We start from the raw sequence: 16,895 nt of genomic DNA, 5'->3' as shown, positions 1-16,895 counted from the left end.
CTTTCCCTAAGGACCTGGCAGGGGAAACACCATGTATCTGTGTCCAAGAAGGCAGTTTGCCTTAAGCCTCCCGGGAATAACTATTCTTCGGGCTTGGGCTAGTACCCATCAAGGTGTTGGGGCATAATGCCCATTTTATGGAAATGGGAGGCTTCTCCCTAGCTTGTTCCTGTGGCCATATGGCTGAGGGCAGGCAAAACGTGGGGGCATCTGGGCTTGGGCCTGCATGTAAAATGCCTGCCAAAAAATTTTGGAAATATCTGAAGCCCCTGGTGTGGGTGGAGAATGTTTGTCGGTTATACGGCCACTTATGGTTCTGGACTGACTCATGGATTTGGACTTGATTTGGCTGATTTGGCTTGTAACATGAAAAATGTATTTAAAAAAAAATTCTAGCATTCTTTTTACATTTTTTACCTTTGTTGCACGCTACACCAATGTTCTCAAAGAACTCTCTATATTGACTCCAAGATCTTTTCTTGAGTATTAATGCCTAATTCAGGGACCATCACTGTACCTAGGGTCCAAGTTATAGCCATTTTTTACCCATTACAGTACATAAAGGCCGTCCCTGTTCCAAAGGTCTTAGGCCCAGGTCCACAAACATATTTAAGGGCATTTATACACATGCTCTGGGAATGGGGGCAGGGTGTGAGGGGGGGGAGGGGCTTTAATAAGAGTGGCTCTGAGAGCTGCTCTAATTAAAGTGCCCAAAGCATCACATGTATCAGCATCCTCGCACTGAAAAATGGCAGTAGTGGTGCTTTATAGGGGTGTGCGAAATGGGCCATATTCTATTCAGATTCATTGATTTAGATCACTGTCCCAGTTTGATATGGCCATAGACACAGCTTTAAATGTTTTTTTCTACATACCTCGAGGTACCAGGCATGGCTCATGAATGCTGTGATGGTGGGGCAGATAGAGCATCCCACAGGAGTGTGAGGGGCTCCCCCACATGCTCAGTGGCAAACCTGGAAGTGGATCAGCTGTGGGGAGACACCAGGTGCCCCCCCAGGCCCAGGAGGTACCAGTCACTGACACAGGGGAGGCGTGGGGGGACCCCCCGTGCACTCCCCGGTGGACCTGGAAGTGGACCAGAAGTGTTTCTGGTCCACTTCCAGGTCTGCTGCTGAGCACTCTGGGGATGCCCCCCCGCACTTCTGTGGGACTCTCCATCCACCCCACCATCTCAGCATTCATGAGTTGCCTGGTACCTTGAACTATGTAGGAAAAACATTTAAAGCTGTGTCTAGGTCCAAAATCGTCGAATCTCTCCGAATCAATTTGGAGGGTCCTGATTCGATCCAGAGAGGTTAAAGGGTCTCCTGATTCAATTTAGATTCTGAGATTCAGCCACCGAATCAGGCCAAATTATCATCAAATTGAATCAGCAACCAAAGCTTCACATAGCCCTAGCACTTTAACTGAAGCTCATTGAACAAGTTATGTCGTTTGGAAGCAAGGTTGTGAACACACACCTGGAACTTCTTTTAACATAATACAAGGTACTATTTTGACTAATATTTAGGGCAAAATTCGGGATGTTTCTTATTTTTCCATACTGCTATTGATAGAATAATTTAGTAAAGAAAAGAAAAGTGGAGTTGATTTGAGAGAACTTGCTTACTTGTCTTTAAAGAAAAGTATTTCTCCACGGAAAGTGGTGACAGCATCCAAAGTCAACTCAGGGTTACATGCGTTTGGCACTGCAGGTTCTTTGGGACCAGTGGGTTCTCCGGGCCAATTAAATTCTGTGTCATTTTCAATGGGATTAGATGACTTTCCTACAGGAAACAATTTAGAGAACAATATAAAACTAGTAACTGATATGATGGATTTCAAATGACTTCAGTGGATGTACCATTCTTATTCAAGCAATATCTAATACATCTATTAAACACATATTCCAGTGAGAGCTTTTCAGATTATTGGAAGTCATAAACATTAAATAGTTAATATGTTTTATTACCATAGAGGTACTGAATGCCATTAATATCATCCTGATGGAGAGGGAATACTGCCAGGTCAGCCTTTCTGTAAATGGGGTACATCAATGCATCAGGATGTGTAGAATGGAACAGTCCCAGTGAATGGCCAAACTCATGAACAGCAACATGAAACAAGTTGATGCCTAACAAAATGTATAAAACAAGTTACATCTTTCTCTATTCCTACTTACAATAATAAAAGTATTGTACATACAATGCAAGTAATAGAGGCCTTTAGTGACTGTAGAATATGTCCACAATCAAAGAAGCTGACAACAAAACCAGATGCAGGGTGGGAGTCAGTTTACAATACAATGACAGTTAATCATATTACAAAATATGATTTTGTAATCATATTTTTTGTAATCAACCCCGCCACCAAAAAAAAATTCCCAGCAGTTGTAAGGCTCAATGCACCAATTGCAAGGAAAACTGCAAAAAGTCCTAAGTAAGTTGGTTTCTGACATACAGAGGCCCCAGTGTTAATGGTAGCCATTGGTTGCTTGGAACAGCGGACAATCATTCCACTTGCTTAGGTATTTTGTCTAGTCTGGGCACATCTACACATGACACTACATCGGCATAGTGATTTGCTATGACAATGTAGCAACCATGCACATCTACATGTGACCAGCAGCTACTTTGCCATAGTGGTGTGCTCCTTCCTTATAGCACACCAGTATGGAGAAATAGCAGCTAAAAATAAAGTGCACCCTAAGTACAGTGCAGTATGGGCTGCTACTGCGCCATGCTTTAGTACAGTAAAAGCTGTGTTAACCGGCATGAGTGGGGTAACCGGGGTCCTGGGTATCTAAACATTCTGGTTATCTAAGGCAGAGGTTTTTAAACTTTTAGAAACCTAAAAGGGGTGGGGGGAAGGGGAAGGTGGTGGCAGCTGCACACAGAGCGGGGACAGGGTGGGGGGGGGTAGTGGATAGCACAGGGTGGTGGGTGGTGATGGCAGCCGTCACATGCAAGCTTCACTGCCCTCTGCCCCGCCCTCTCCCCCCTCCCCCTAGGTCTGGATGGCTGGTTGAAAATTCTGGTTAATTGAGTATTCTGGATAGTAGAACGCCGGCTAACACAGCTTTTACCGTACTTCCTTTTGGAAGTACTAAAGCACAGTGCACTAGTAATGTCGCTGTATGGGCATGTGTAGATGCGCCCAGTTAGAAGTCAAACTTCAGGCAGTTAGTTGTGAAAACCTTGGCCCAGGTGGGCTTACTCTCCTACCTTCTGATTTTAAGGTCCAGTCTTCCTCATCGTCAAAATGCGCATCTCCACCAATAGTTGAGCCAGGGGCAAAAGCATGAGCAAGAGTCCCACCAGGGCCATCAAAGGGAATAAAATCCTTGTGCTCTAAGGAAAGAGAAAGATACAATAACTAGCATGGTGGGCACAGGCAGCAAAATATATAATATTCAATAATTTGTATGCCATGATTTTGCAGCCCCCTCTTCCACACAATTTTGACAAAATCTCAGTTTTTCAGACGGAAAATGAGGAATGTGTACCAACTCATGCTTGATATAGCTGTGAAACGACCAGACTTTTATATATTGCTACCATGAGTGGGGGGGAGGGGGGAGTGGCAAGGTTTACTTATGCAATGTCTTTTTTGTGGAAAAAGATAATATACAAAGGCTCCAAGCCTACGACTGGATTAGTGAAGGCAGATTACTGTGCCTGCATAACACTGCAAATCCATGGCAAAGCTCCTAACTGTGAATCATTCAAAATAGAGCCCTTGGGTAAAATTTTCAAAAGCAATCCAGCAACTTCAGAGCATAAATCGTCAATGGAGAAAGCTCAGGCATCCAGCTGCCTTGGCCACTTTTGAACATGGTACCCTGATCTTTTCATGAGTCATTTGTCCAGCATACGTTGGGGACCATTAGAATAATAACTAATAAAATATTAAGGACTTCTTATAAAGTCATTTGTCAGCATGTAACACAAGTAGGAGGAGTGCTAAAATTGGAGGTGGACAGAAATTCAACTCCTGTCTTGGTGTGAGAAGAAAGAAAAATTAAAAATAATAAAGAGTGACATTACAACTTGTATTGATACTGTGGGTCCAAAAATAAGAAATCTAAATAATCATATGATGCTTCATTGTTCCTTTAATCTCCCATATCTGTATTCTCCAGTATTTTCTATTGCTGTTACTGACTGTATTATATCTAATTAGGATCCTACAGACTTTTATGGACATGATTAATTTTACTTGTATGAATATTGTTCAGTGTACCAGATTATCCTCTTCACTGTAAAATGCATGAGGCAGAGCTTTGGAGGGAGAATTCTTGAAGACTGGTCCATATATGGTACCATTACAAGATGGAATTTGCACCTAGCAGCAAAGCATTTCAACCCTGTCATTAACTTTAAGCACATTACTGGTCCCACATGCAGGTAAAGTTTTGCAAACTTGTAAATCCTATAGTCCCTGATTTGCCAAGATATATGACATAATAAACATGTCATACTAGACTCAGTCTCCTCATGCTACACACAACCTGTAAAATAAAGATGTAAATATTTGCAGAATCCAGGCCTTAGATTTTAGGACACAACTATGTTTTCTTTTGTGCTTGTGCAATGGACCCCATTGCAAATTATAATAAATAATGATGAATATTTTATCCATTTGCCACTAGAGATATTGAAGAGGATCATTTGGAGTTTTACCTCTGATTGCGAAGGAGATCATTATATCTGCAGCACCTTCATATGTCCTGATGAATTTCAATGGAGTTACACTGCTCCACACTTCAAATGCCTTTTTGACTGCTGCATCTACATCTTGTGGGGCCAGGTCTGGTGTGTAATTCAATATCCTTTAAAATATAATATCGAGAAAAAGATGGGTTCTTTCCAAAGGCTATCACCTATTTGGAGAAACTTATTGCCTCTAGTTTAAGAAGATCCTTCTGGTTACCTGTATGTGAGAATGTTTTTCCCCCATTTTGGTTCTCCTGCAAAAGTGGAGAACTCAGCTAGATCTGGGAACCCACATCGAGGTTTCTGTATTAAGTTCATGGTATGAGAATCCAGTTTTCCAGTCACCTCCAGACCCATGAATTGCTGCACTTTTTTGATTTTGTCGACCACAAGCCTATTGTTTTTCCATTTGGAAGCAGGCTCCCCATCCTTCTCACTGCTGTAGTAATTTTTCACATACTCCTAATGAAAAAAGATATATTTGAGGAGACTAGGCCATTTTAGATCTTGCAAAATTATATTAGATGTGTTTAGTGTTAAAAAATCAAATACATTATTACATATTATAAAACAATGTAATATAAAATATGTACCATATTACAATATTATTTCTAACTTGCTGCTTGTTGTCTCTGTGCTGTTACAATTTATATTGTTTAGAGCTTTATATAATGGAATGTGGTAATATTTTGCAGTCATATTTTCTATTGATGGGGTGTGTCTACACAAGAGGGTGTGTCTACACAAGATGCTTACTTTGCATTAGCCTAATAACACTGTGCAATAAAACCCATGCTAATAGCTAATAGCCATGCTAATAGCCTACTGCACAGTGTTATTAGACTAATACTCAGTAAGTGTCACAAAAATTGTGTGTTGGCACTACTTCATTAAGCAAGTACGAAACACAATGTGCAGTAACTAAGGCACATTAATGAATGTGAAGGCACGCTCATGATATCTTAATATGATTATACTTATAATGTTATACCTACAATGATTATCTCAGTTTCACAACTAACTTAGAATGCATTCAAAATAAAGATATATTCAAAATAATATAACATGATGGTAAGCTGTTTTTGCTTTCCACGTGGCATTTAAAGACAGGCAATAAATGAAGTTGTCTGAAGAACCTAGCTTATTACAAACTTCTGTAGTATTATGACATTTTACCATGCATTGTATGTACTAACCATTTACTGTGTAATACATAATAATTCAGACAAAATAAAATCATGATTTGACAGTGATACAAGATACAGGAAACCCTCGGTATTCGCGGGTTCAGCATTTGCGGTTTCAAATATTCGCAAATGCCGAGCCCCCATTTTAAATGCACTTTAAACACTTCCTCGGGAGCTCCGCACTTGCAGCTGCCATACTAACTTTCTTGACAAATAATCTTATGCAAACCAACAGCATTACTCATGGATAAACTTATTCTCATGTTTAAACATCTGCAGCATCGGGTTCAAAATTAGAATAGCATCATTTGTAATTGATTTTGAAAAATATTGAAACCAAAATAAAGGTAAGAACCTTCCTTAAAGATTTCTAAGTTTATGCAATTAATTATCTTTCAGAACTATCTGGAGCTATCCATAGTAAAATAGCAATTTTTTCAAACATTTGAAACCTGAGGAACCATTCAGGAAAACGATACCAATAATATGCTCCCTTCCAGCGCATGATACTGCAAGGTGATATAAGGAACCGTTTTATAGGAAGGGGTGATTCCTAGTTTCACACCCATCCAGGTTTTACACACCTGTAATTTGGAAAAAGCTGCACTAGACTATCCTCCTTGCCAAGAGCTAGAGGGTCACATCCTCAGCTGTTGTAAACCAGTGTAAGCCCATTAACTTCCTGAGCCTTAGATGATTTATACCAACTGAGACTCTGGTCTTCAGTGTCTACAGTCATTACCTTAAACAGCTTCATATTTTCTTCTTCTTTCTTCTTTTCTATATCTACAGGAAAAGCATAAGAAAATGCAGCATATGCTAACAGCAGAACTGGAAGGCTCTTCATTCTAACTTTCCCTTTTCTGGCTTGCGTTGAAGTAGCTCGCAGTCTTTACCTACCGTAGACCTCTATGGCTCACCTCTCTTAGCTTATATAGTTTTTGGGTGCTTCGTAGTGTTTCCTGTAACATGACTCACAGGTTAAAACAGCCTCCAGGTAGCAACAGTATATATGCAAAACAATGGTTTTGTTGAAAAAAAGTTTGGCAGTACCATTCTTCTCTCAGCTGTTTCGCAAGCTTCAAATGTGATTAATGCCCAGGAAATATGTCAATATTTCTTTCTCATAAACTCACTTCCCTTTTTGTTAAGAAAAGTAGTATTTTAACTATTTTAAAAACCACAGTTTTATCTTTGAAATATTTATTCATCAGAATAGTCCCAATGAATTGAATTGAACTACTCAGGCATTATTTGCAGAATTGTGGCCTGTAAGAAAAACAAATGAAACTTTGTCAGGTTCCAACATTACTATGGGCAACTGAGTGAGGCAAGCACTTTATACTATACAATAGATTTGGGGAGGAATCTTATTTTTAATATGCTGTAATAACCTGTTGACTTTATTGTGGACTGGTACTGCAAGACACTGAGAAAGCTAAGTACTTCAGGTCTACTTTGAAGTAGTGTGACCATTTGCATTATTTCCATAGCTATAATAAGACCCTCATAATTGTTACAAGTGCAAATGCCTATTTGTGCCCTCTTCTCCTGCCTGTTCCAAAAGGAAATTAAAATGCAGTTCTTAGCTCTGGTCAAGCTAAACTCAGTGCATAAATTGGGAGTGTTCTAAAAGTGTATGTGCTGCTTTTGAGCCAACTGGATTCTGGGATATCTGGGGAACAAAACGGTCCCTAAAAGGAGCAGAACAGCCCCTAAAGCCTGTTCTACCTCTCGCTGGGTGTGTCTACATGAGATGTTTACTGCCCAGTATGTAGCAAAACCCCCAGTTTTTCTTCCTTTTTTCTTTTAAAATGCATTCCCTCCCCTTCCCAACCATTTCTGACTTTTCTTTCCCCCTCTATTCCCTATAGATAAGTATAAGTGAGCTAAGACATAGGATAAGCTTCAGTATTTTATTTTGGTAGCAAGTTGTATTTGTTTTGTTTTTTCTCCTTCTTTATATTGTATAATTATTATGTTTATATTGATTTTTACTGTTCTGTATTACTGTTTTACTGGTACAATATGATTTTGGCCTACATATGTAAGTTAGCATAAGTCATGTCAAGTTTCCATTTTGTCAAGTCTCCATCCTGTCCCCAGGCCCGGTTGTGTAACCCATGACTCACACCTACCTGTCCTGTGTAACTTGGTTCCTGAATGAATGGGGATGAATGAGAGTGCTTGAGAGACAATGGCAAAATGTCTAAAAATAGCTCCCTCTGAATGACCGAACCATCAACACCAATACCTGGACCAAGGACCCAGCCCTTGGAACCACACAGCAAGAAAAGATGAGGCAACCCACCATTGTGCCAAGGCTGCACATGCTCAGTAAGAACACCTGGAGCCCTCTGGGAAAGGACTGACATTGCCTGGTCATGCCCTCCCTATAGGAGATCAGAGGTAGTCTGCCCCATAAAAAGGGGTAATGAAGACTGACTCCTTGGGAGGCCCTCTCCATCTGGACCAGCACCATGCCATACCACCTATCCGCCCAGAGGCCCTGCCGGTGACCCCGCTCTGGACAACACCTACTGGACAAGGTCCCCTTTCCAGCCTGGATAGGTAGCTATCACCCCCCACCCTCTCTTCAACCAAGGACTTGGACTCACTGCCTGGACTCCAACCCTTCCACTGAGTCTCTTTCTCCTGCTGCCATTGTGAGTGTGTGTGTGAACCAATAAATTCATGGGGCTGTGTAGTGTGTTGTCTGTTTAATAAACCTGTTATTTTGAAACCCTGAGTTGGGTTTTTGTCTGTTTCCTGACTATTTCCTACTTGCCACCACTTATCTGCCCCCCCGTCTCTAAGCTGTCAGTCTGTTTTCAGCCCCAAGCTCCCAGGTTTCTGCCTCTCTCCGTCTTTCCTGGCTGTCTCCTCCTTGCCACCACTTATCTGCCCCCCCCCCAATCTCAGCTGTTTGCTTTAGTTTCCAGCCCCAGTCTACCTTAAGTAAACCCAAGCCTCAGATCCTCAGCCAGCTTCTCTCTAGTCCACTGGTTCTAATCTCAGTTCTGGTAACTCTCACTCCCTACACTTTAACACTCTCTCACATTAACCTTCCTTCAAGTAGCCCAGGTACCCCAAGCACACACATACATACCGTGCCATTCAAGTTAGGAACTTACCTATGTGTAGGTGGGTTGTATGTGTGTGAACTGGTGAGTGTGTGTGTATATATGTCATTGTGTGCATGAAAAATGAATTAGTGATCTGTGTATGTGTACTGAGTGTGTGGGTATGGACAATTGATTTTTGTCTAACTTTTGGGTTGTACAGTGTATGTGCTTGAATTGGTGATAGGTGTGCATGTGCCTAAGCTAGTTTGGATGTGTATGTGCCTGAGCTGGTAGTGTGTATATGTATGTGTGTGTATGCACCTAATTGATTTGTGTGTTTGGATATGTGCAATTGTGTCACACCCTCCTGTCTAACAGTGCAATATTGAGATCCTGAGATTTGGCTTGACCCCACAGGGCAACAAGTAGACTAATTAACAGTGCAGTAAATGCCTTGGCATCCACACATGCACCCATATTAGACTGGAGTAAACTAATTTACTCCACAGGAGGATAGTATTTGTAAATACAAGTACTACCCAGCTGCAGAGTTTTTTAATTTACAATAGCACACATGTAGATACTGCCCCAGCTGGCTCGGGCATGAGGGTACTTCAGTGCATGGGGTGCCTGCTGGCTAGCCCCACACTGGAGCCCTCTTGTGTCCCAGCCAGCCCCCTGCAGCATGTTAAGCTGTGGAGGGCAGTCCCAGGCTGGCAGGCTGACTCCCCCAGTGCCCCGCTAGCCAGGGCTCTTCTGACCTGGCTCAATGTGCTGTGACCCTGGGCGCATGTGAAGGCATGGCACCCAGAATCAATAAACTCTGGAGCAACAAGTTCTGGAGTTTATTTATTCACATTAATATGCACATGTAGACACACCCACTGTCTTGCCACATGGGAGAGAATGACCCCTATAAGCTGTGGCCCCACCCTTAACACTTGCTTATACTAAGATTTCTGCTGCTAGTGCAAGTCCCTCCTCACCAGAAGCACAGCAGATGATTCCTACATTGTCAGTTCTACCTACTTTTGGCACAATTTGTCCTGGCAGAACCAGAATAAAAGAGCCACAATGGAGCCCAGAATCAGGGCCTACCACTTTTGTTTTGGGTAATATTTCCCTTTCTCTTATTAGGATGCTTCATTTTGAGTATGGACCAATCAGGATCATTACCCTGGACACTGACTACAAGGTCTTAATGAAATGATGATCTCCAGCTCTTTACTGCTGCTTCCATTCAAGGAGTCTCTCAAGATCATCTCTATGACCTGCATACCTGCTCTTGGGATACAGTGAAGAAGCAAAGGGTTTTTTGGTGATATTTTTATTGGACAAACTCTACAGTTTGGAGGGATGTTGGAGAAGCTTTCAGGCACAAAACCCATTGTCATTTTAAGGTGAAGATTCCTCTTTCACTTCATTCTCCACTGCAAGTGGCACAGGCTGTCATGGGGATAAGCCAGAAGGGGCTTCATCAAAAAGATACTGAGAAATGGCAAATACATTTCTGAAAGGAGAGGTATACATTTATTAGATTACACTTTCTGATTTGTTTCCCTCTAGAGCATATCTATGGAAGCTGACAGAAAGGAGTCTCAGCAGTTAGACAGCAGGGCAAAGTTCTGGGTATCAGCTTTTGCTCTGTGGATGGTTGTATGGCTAGCAGGTGCACCTATAGGAAAATAATTCAGAAGACAAGCATTTTCACAGAACAGAAGGGTGCCATTAGGTCTGAGAAATGAAGGGAACTCTTGGGATTGGTGCACTTTGAATGGCCAAATGTCAAGGTGGTAGCACTCTGAAGGGGTGAAGCTGAGAGGTGAGTGATGAAGAATCTGAAATGGAAAATCCAGTCACTTAGTGGAGTGTTTTCAGTGTAGTTGTCTCTTTTGGTATGTCCGTGTATTCTACTCTATGTAAGTAGCTTCTCATACTATGTAGAATTTCAGCACCTTTTCCCATGCCTTCCCTATTTTGACTAATCTTTATCTGCATCACAGAGCCCTGATGATGCTAGAGGAAGTATTAAGACTCACTCTCTGGACTATAAGACATGACCAAAGCTATTGACATGCATCATTAGCTTCCTCGAAGTGACCGTTCACAGAGAAAGTTTTACTGAGATGTTTATTTCCTTGCTTGGCAGGACTTGGGAACATGGCTTCAACCTTTATTTTTTTCTCTTTTGAAGTTCTTGGCCAGGGGCAGACAATTGTTTTGGGCAGAGGGCCGCTTACTAAGTTTTGTCAAGCTGTCAAGGGCTGCATGACAGGCAGCCCAGGGCAGAGAAATATTAATTTTCAAAAAATTTTAGGGGCCCTGCGGGCCGGATAGAATGGCCTGGCGGACCACATTCAGGCTCTGGGCCGCATTTTGCCCACCCCTGTTCTTGACACTATCCTTTTGCTGCTCTACAACCATTAGTTTACTATCTTTGTGCTTAACCCACTATAGAAGCTTTCATAAGCCAGAGAGAGGTTCCATAAAGCTTTACCTCTGAGGTGACTCTGCTTTGCTGTGATGTCCATATGGAGAGCTTTTGTTTCCGGATAAGAGAAGTTGACTTACTGACTGATATACTGGCCAAATCTTTCAGGAATATCTAAACTTGTCAGGTACCTCATCCTTGCCCCTTGCTAGAACCATTTTGAAGTCTGCACCTAGTAATCCCAGAAACATTTCCCTGCCAGAGTGGAGGATAGCATTGTATATTGGGCATAATGTTCAGGAAAAATCTGAAATTCTGGCCTTTTCAAATCTATTCATGCACATTCCAAGTAGCATATTTAAATACCTTTTAACATTGTACACTTTTAAACTTTGGTATAGAAAGGAGGAAGGTAAGGGTGGGGGAGTTGCACAGGGTTGCCTTAAGATGCTTTGCTCTGAAACTGCCAAGAATGTAGCATGAATCTCATGACACCACAGCCCCAAGGTGTCTCTTCATGCACCCAGCCCTGTTCTGGCCACAATGTACTCTGGCAGCTATTTTGTAGCTACAGGCTGATGTACTTTAGTGCAGATTCACATGGAGAGAACTGCTGAGTATCAAACTGCAATGTTGATCTGTGCCTAACAAAGATATTTTGGCATCTCCTTCCTGGCTGTATTGCAAACCCTGAGGCCAATCTGGGTAAACACAGAACCATATGCATCATGCTGTTAAGGATGATGGCAGTGAAGGGAGTGGCAGTGCCCTAGTTCTTACTTCAGCTTGATAGAGATCTAGGGTAGACAGGATAGTCTGTTTAGTGGCAAGGTCCATTTGTGCCCTGTGGGGGGTTCCTATTTGCCTTTCCTTTTAGCCCAGAATGGATGTTCCTCCTCGCAGCTTGTGCTACAAGAACATCCACTATTTCAGTAAAGACCCCGTGTCCACTAACACTCTTCTGAGACAGGTTTGTTTTTTTTCAGGTTTCCTGGGGCATTTGTGTCCATCTGGAAAGACATGTATTTCCAAATACTCTTCCCCATTGTAGGAGTCCTCTGAAAATCCTTCTCACAATTAGACCAGAGGAAATCATTCTTTCCTCTAGCACAGCAGTTTCTGATGCCAGCACTGACTTTTCTTCCCTAGGAACCTTATGAAATTTGTTTCTTCTTCATCTGAAGATCGACATATTAGCTATTTCTGGATATTGGACAAAAGTGACCAGCCATCTAAATCTGTAACGTATGCACATTTTTCGTATTAATATGTAAGGTTACACATTTTCACAGCCTGGGTACAGCCAGGACTCTGTCCACCTCAGTGAAGTCATTAGGAGGTTTGCACATGAGTTTCAATTCAGTGATCAGGATTGGACTCAGCCTACATAGGCAGGATTTTCAGATGTGCCTTTTGATTTTGGGTGCCTCATCCCTGAGTGTCCTGCTCAGACACCGTAAAAGGGCCTGAGGCTCACAGAGTGTGTCCTCACCAGTCTACCAAGAACAGTTTCCTCCTGTGGGTGACACAGAACTGTCCTATTCCAAGAACCAGCAGTGAGTTGTCAAACACTCATCCTGACATAATTCTCCCATTTCTTCTGGGCACAGGAAGGCAATTCCAGACTTCCAGAGTTTGAGCAGTGTTTGCTTGTGTTTCTGGCCCATCTCAATGCCAGTCTCTGTTGCATCTGCGGCTACTCTTTGCCAGGAATTTCCTTATTTTTCCCAAAGTGTAGGAAACAGTTTTTAACAGCTAAACTTTAAGTTATTAATAAAACCAGAACTAAGTAGAGCTGGAAAATTCATGTTATTATATATTATCAATCATTATATCTTAGCAATCATGCAGAATTTGCTGCTGCAACTTCCATTTCACTGGGACTGTGAGTTGTGACTTAAGCAATGAGGCAGCACTTTGGTGCTGGACACTTTTCTCACAGTTTTCCAGCCCTGTGTCACTAAGCTAACTAAGCATATTCATTGCATTGGTTTGAATTCTCACAATGGCAAGCTGTTTCTTTGAAAAAATAATCAGAAAAGGGTCATTTGTAGGGAACATATGATGACAAACCCAACAATTCATGACTGACAATGATTATAAGGGCAACTAGTCAACAATTTCCTTGGCAGCCAGTCTCAGCATTGTGAGGAAATGCTCTTCTCTACGATCCCTCTTCTTCACTTAAAATCATCAACCACATCCTGGAATCCAAAATACCAGCATCTTAAAAGTACTTAGGAGCCTGAAGATGTAGAGAGGAGGCAGGTGTGATTCTTAAAAACTACACAGGCACTTAATTTCCATTGAAATCTAAAAGAACTTGGCATTTCGGTTCTCTGAAAAATCTTACTCAAAGCTAAATTCACAAGAGACTGAGCTGCTTGAATTCTTGCATGTATCTAAATCCAACATGTGCCATTAGCACTCACAAGACTCTTGCCTAATTCTGTAGGTGCCTAAACTCCTTATCACTCAAGTTTCCCCTGGAAAAGTCCCATAATTGTGTAAGTTTCTGCTTCAGGACATGTTCACAACTGCCTTATTGGCTGTGCTGAGCCAGTCAACACCTTTCTCATGTCTGAGTCCCATTGGAATTCACCTACCTCAGTTTCCGGGCCTGATCCAATAGCTATGTTCAGAGCTCAGCTAACAGCATATAGGACACAGAGAAGACTAGGTACTGGTGGGCCACACTTTGTATCAAATTTCTGAGCAATTATAGCACAAATCTAGGATTTGAAACAGTCAACTTCAAATCTCGCCTCAGCCTGATTGGATTTGAATCGTGCATTCCATAAGAGTGCTCTAGTCACTACGTTATAGTCACTGCCTCTCTCTGCTCTGATGAACATTTAAACATCCTAGACAACGAAAAATTTCTGCTGGAGGGTCTTAGAGAATCCAGCCCATATCTGCTACTTAGGGCACTCTACCTGGAAATAAGAGATGGAAATCAAATCCCGTTACAGAGGTTAGCTTTGAATCCTGGTCCTCTGCACTCCAGGTGAGTGCCCTGGCCTAACCAACGAACTAGTGGGTAATAACCAGGGACCCGTGTTTTCTGTTTCCTGTGGAAAAGCTTGAATTTTCCCCTTTAAAGTAGAACAATATGGATTTTCCCCTTTGAAGCAGGAAACAGTGGGTTTCCCCTTTTGCAAACAGCTCTCCTCAGGCTGGCAGAGATCTAGCCAACAATGAGTTGTTTGCAAAAAGGATGAGAAACCCTAAGCCCTGTCCAGAGGAGCAGGGAGAGGGGGTGAGGGTGGAGGTGAGGGCAGGGCCTGAGAACCTGAGGCCACCCAAGGCTGGCTCAGACTCACTTTGTCTCCTGCAGCCTTTGGGATAAATAGGGCCTGGAGGACTGAGGGGACAGGGGAGCTGGGGCCTGATGTTGACCTGCGGAAGGGTCTCCTAATTAATTAAGAATGGAGGGTGTTAGGCCTCCTCTAGTGTTTCTAAGGTCAGGGGATACATTTTAAAAGGTAAACAGCAATAAGTATTAGGGCTGTGTGAATCTTCAATAGCCAATTCAATTTGGAGGAGATTTGGCCTGATTTGGTGGCTGAATCTCCAAATCCGAATCAAATCGGGAGTCCCATTAAAAAGGTCCTAATTGAATCGGAAGCCTCCAAATCAATTTGGAGAGATTCAGAGAGATTTGGAGATTTGGAAGGCTTGCAGCAAACAGAAACTGAGAAGAGGAAGGGAGATCGGGTGATCTTCCCTACAAGCAGTCCTCGACTTACGACGGTTTGAGTTACAACAGACGACACTTATGACCTTAGTAAATTGCAACCCTGTTTCCAGGTTCTGACGGGGGTTTCAACTTTCCTTCCCTCGCTGTGGGGACACTGATCTGCCCCCCCTACTCCTTACCTTCCCCCTCTGCCCACCACAATAGACTTACCAGCTGGAAGCCGCTGTGTCCAGCATTGTCAAGGACTGCATATACAGTCTGTGACCGAATCTCCAAATCAGTGTTGAATCTCTGAATCTGAATTGGCCGAATTGAATTGGAACAGTGATTCAAATCACTGAATCTAATCACTGGCCCTCCAAATTGGCCAAACCCTATCCATAACAAATACTTGCTGCTTTGCACAGGCCTAAGTGGTATACTCTCTCCCTCTATGTCTGCCCACACTCACACTTCACACTACTATTCACCACTCACTTATACACCATAGCTCCAATAGACATGACCACACTTACGCATGCCACTTACCACTCGAATATACACTCATGCACCAAACACACACCAAGGCATTTACTCATGCTGGTTTTACCCATACCACCTCACTCCACCTGTCAGTCATCCAGCTGACCAATCACTTTACAGAACTGCATGTCCATCAATTGTCAATCATTCCGCTGGCCATTCAGGTATCCAGTCACATCAGGTGAGCTCTTCTACAGTGATATTTTTTGTGCCAAAACCTGGTTACATAATTAGCAGTAACTGCACATCTGGTAAGTAGGTCATAGCGTCGTCAAGGTCAGAAGTTTAAGGGTTCCAGAGACTTCTAAACTCTAGCCATCCTATGCATGCATGGACAAGGCCAGGGCCCACTGCTAACACTGGATGCAGGAGGCAGCTGGGGACCCCTCCAACAGGGCTGTGGGGGGGGCAGGGGCTTTGGTCAGGAATGAAGGGGCCAGAAATTTCCTCATCCCTGTGTGGCCCCTGGGCCTGATTTTGTTGGTTTTGGGACCTGCTGTTGATTGGCCCTGAAGGGAAGGACGGTGGGAAGGGAAGCTTGGTGACAGGCAGAGAAGCGGGATGGAGGAGGGGAGTGAGAGAAAGAGGAGGTGGGGAAATGGGGAAAGGATGCAGCAGGGGCCACCCACAGGACCAGGCAGTGTATGCCCTAGCCATCTCTTAGCCCCCACCAAGCAGAGACCACTGTCACCCACCCACTGCTCCTGTGTGAGTCCCCATCCTGCTGCAGTCCCCACCCCACTACCCGTGTCCCACTGCTCCTTGGATCTCACCGGCCAGATGGTTCCAGATGGTGGCGGTGGGTACATCAAAGTGCTCAGGGCTGGTGTGCCCAGGCTGAGCTGGGATAGTGTGGTAGAGTTGCTCTGGGATCTACAGTAGGGACAGGCGGTGGTGGTCCCGGGCAGAGTGCAAGGGCTGGCTAGAGCCAAAATGAGCCTGCAGTCCTCAGGGGCAGCCCCACTCTGCTGGGCCACACTAAGCTGCACCTGCTTCCACCATAAGGAACCATTTGTTTAGTGAGCAGCCAGGAGCAGGGACTAAAATGGCCTGGGGACTTGTGTGGGGGCAGCAAGTGGGTGGCAGTGGTCCCCACTCCACGGGGGCTAACAGGCACCTGGGGCATACCCTGCCTGGCCCCATGGATAGCCCCTGCTGTATCCCCCCCACCCCACCCCACTCCCCTTCCCTCTTCCCCTCCTCCTTCTTCTTCCCTTCCTCCCGCTCCCCTTCTTTCTCTGGCCTTCCTTGCCTGCTGCCAGGCTCCCTTGGCCA

At 43.5% G+C, this 16,895-nt stretch overlaps 1 protein-coding gene across 1 annotated transcript in view; it reads right to left on the bottom strand.

Moving 5' to 3' along the window:
- Nucleotides 1-6,809, bottom strand: part of LOC102386892 (stromelysin-1-like) — a 10,007-nt gene extending 3,198 nt beyond the window's left edge. The window contains exons 1-6 of the mRNA XM_006038054.1: nucleotides 6,645-6,809; nucleotides 4,933-5,177; nucleotides 4,683-4,831; nucleotides 3,225-3,350; nucleotides 1,973-2,134; nucleotides 1,631-1,787 (exon numbers count right to left, since the gene is read on the bottom strand). Of these exons, the coding sequence (XP_006038116.1) occupies nucleotides 1,631-1,787; nucleotides 1,973-2,134; nucleotides 3,225-3,350; nucleotides 4,683-4,831; nucleotides 4,933-5,177; nucleotides 6,645-6,749 (944 nt within the window). The 5' untranslated portion in view covers nucleotides 6,750-6,809. The remainder of the gene's footprint in view (nucleotides 1-1,630; nucleotides 1,788-1,972; nucleotides 2,135-3,224; nucleotides 3,351-4,682; nucleotides 4,832-4,932; nucleotides 5,178-6,644) is intronic.
- Between the last annotated feature and the right edge of the window lie 10,086 nt (nucleotides 6,810-16,895).

The sequence above is a fragment of the Alligator sinensis genome, unplaced genomic scaffold (genome assembly GCF_000455745.1).
Source record: "Alligator sinensis unplaced genomic scaffold, ASM45574v1 scaffold1802_1, whole genome shotgun sequence".
NCBI lineage: Eukaryota > Metazoa > Chordata > Crocodylia > Alligatoridae > Alligator > Alligator sinensis.
The sequence above is the reverse complement of the archived record's forward strand: the minus strand, read 5'-3'. Positions and strand labels throughout refer to the sequence as shown.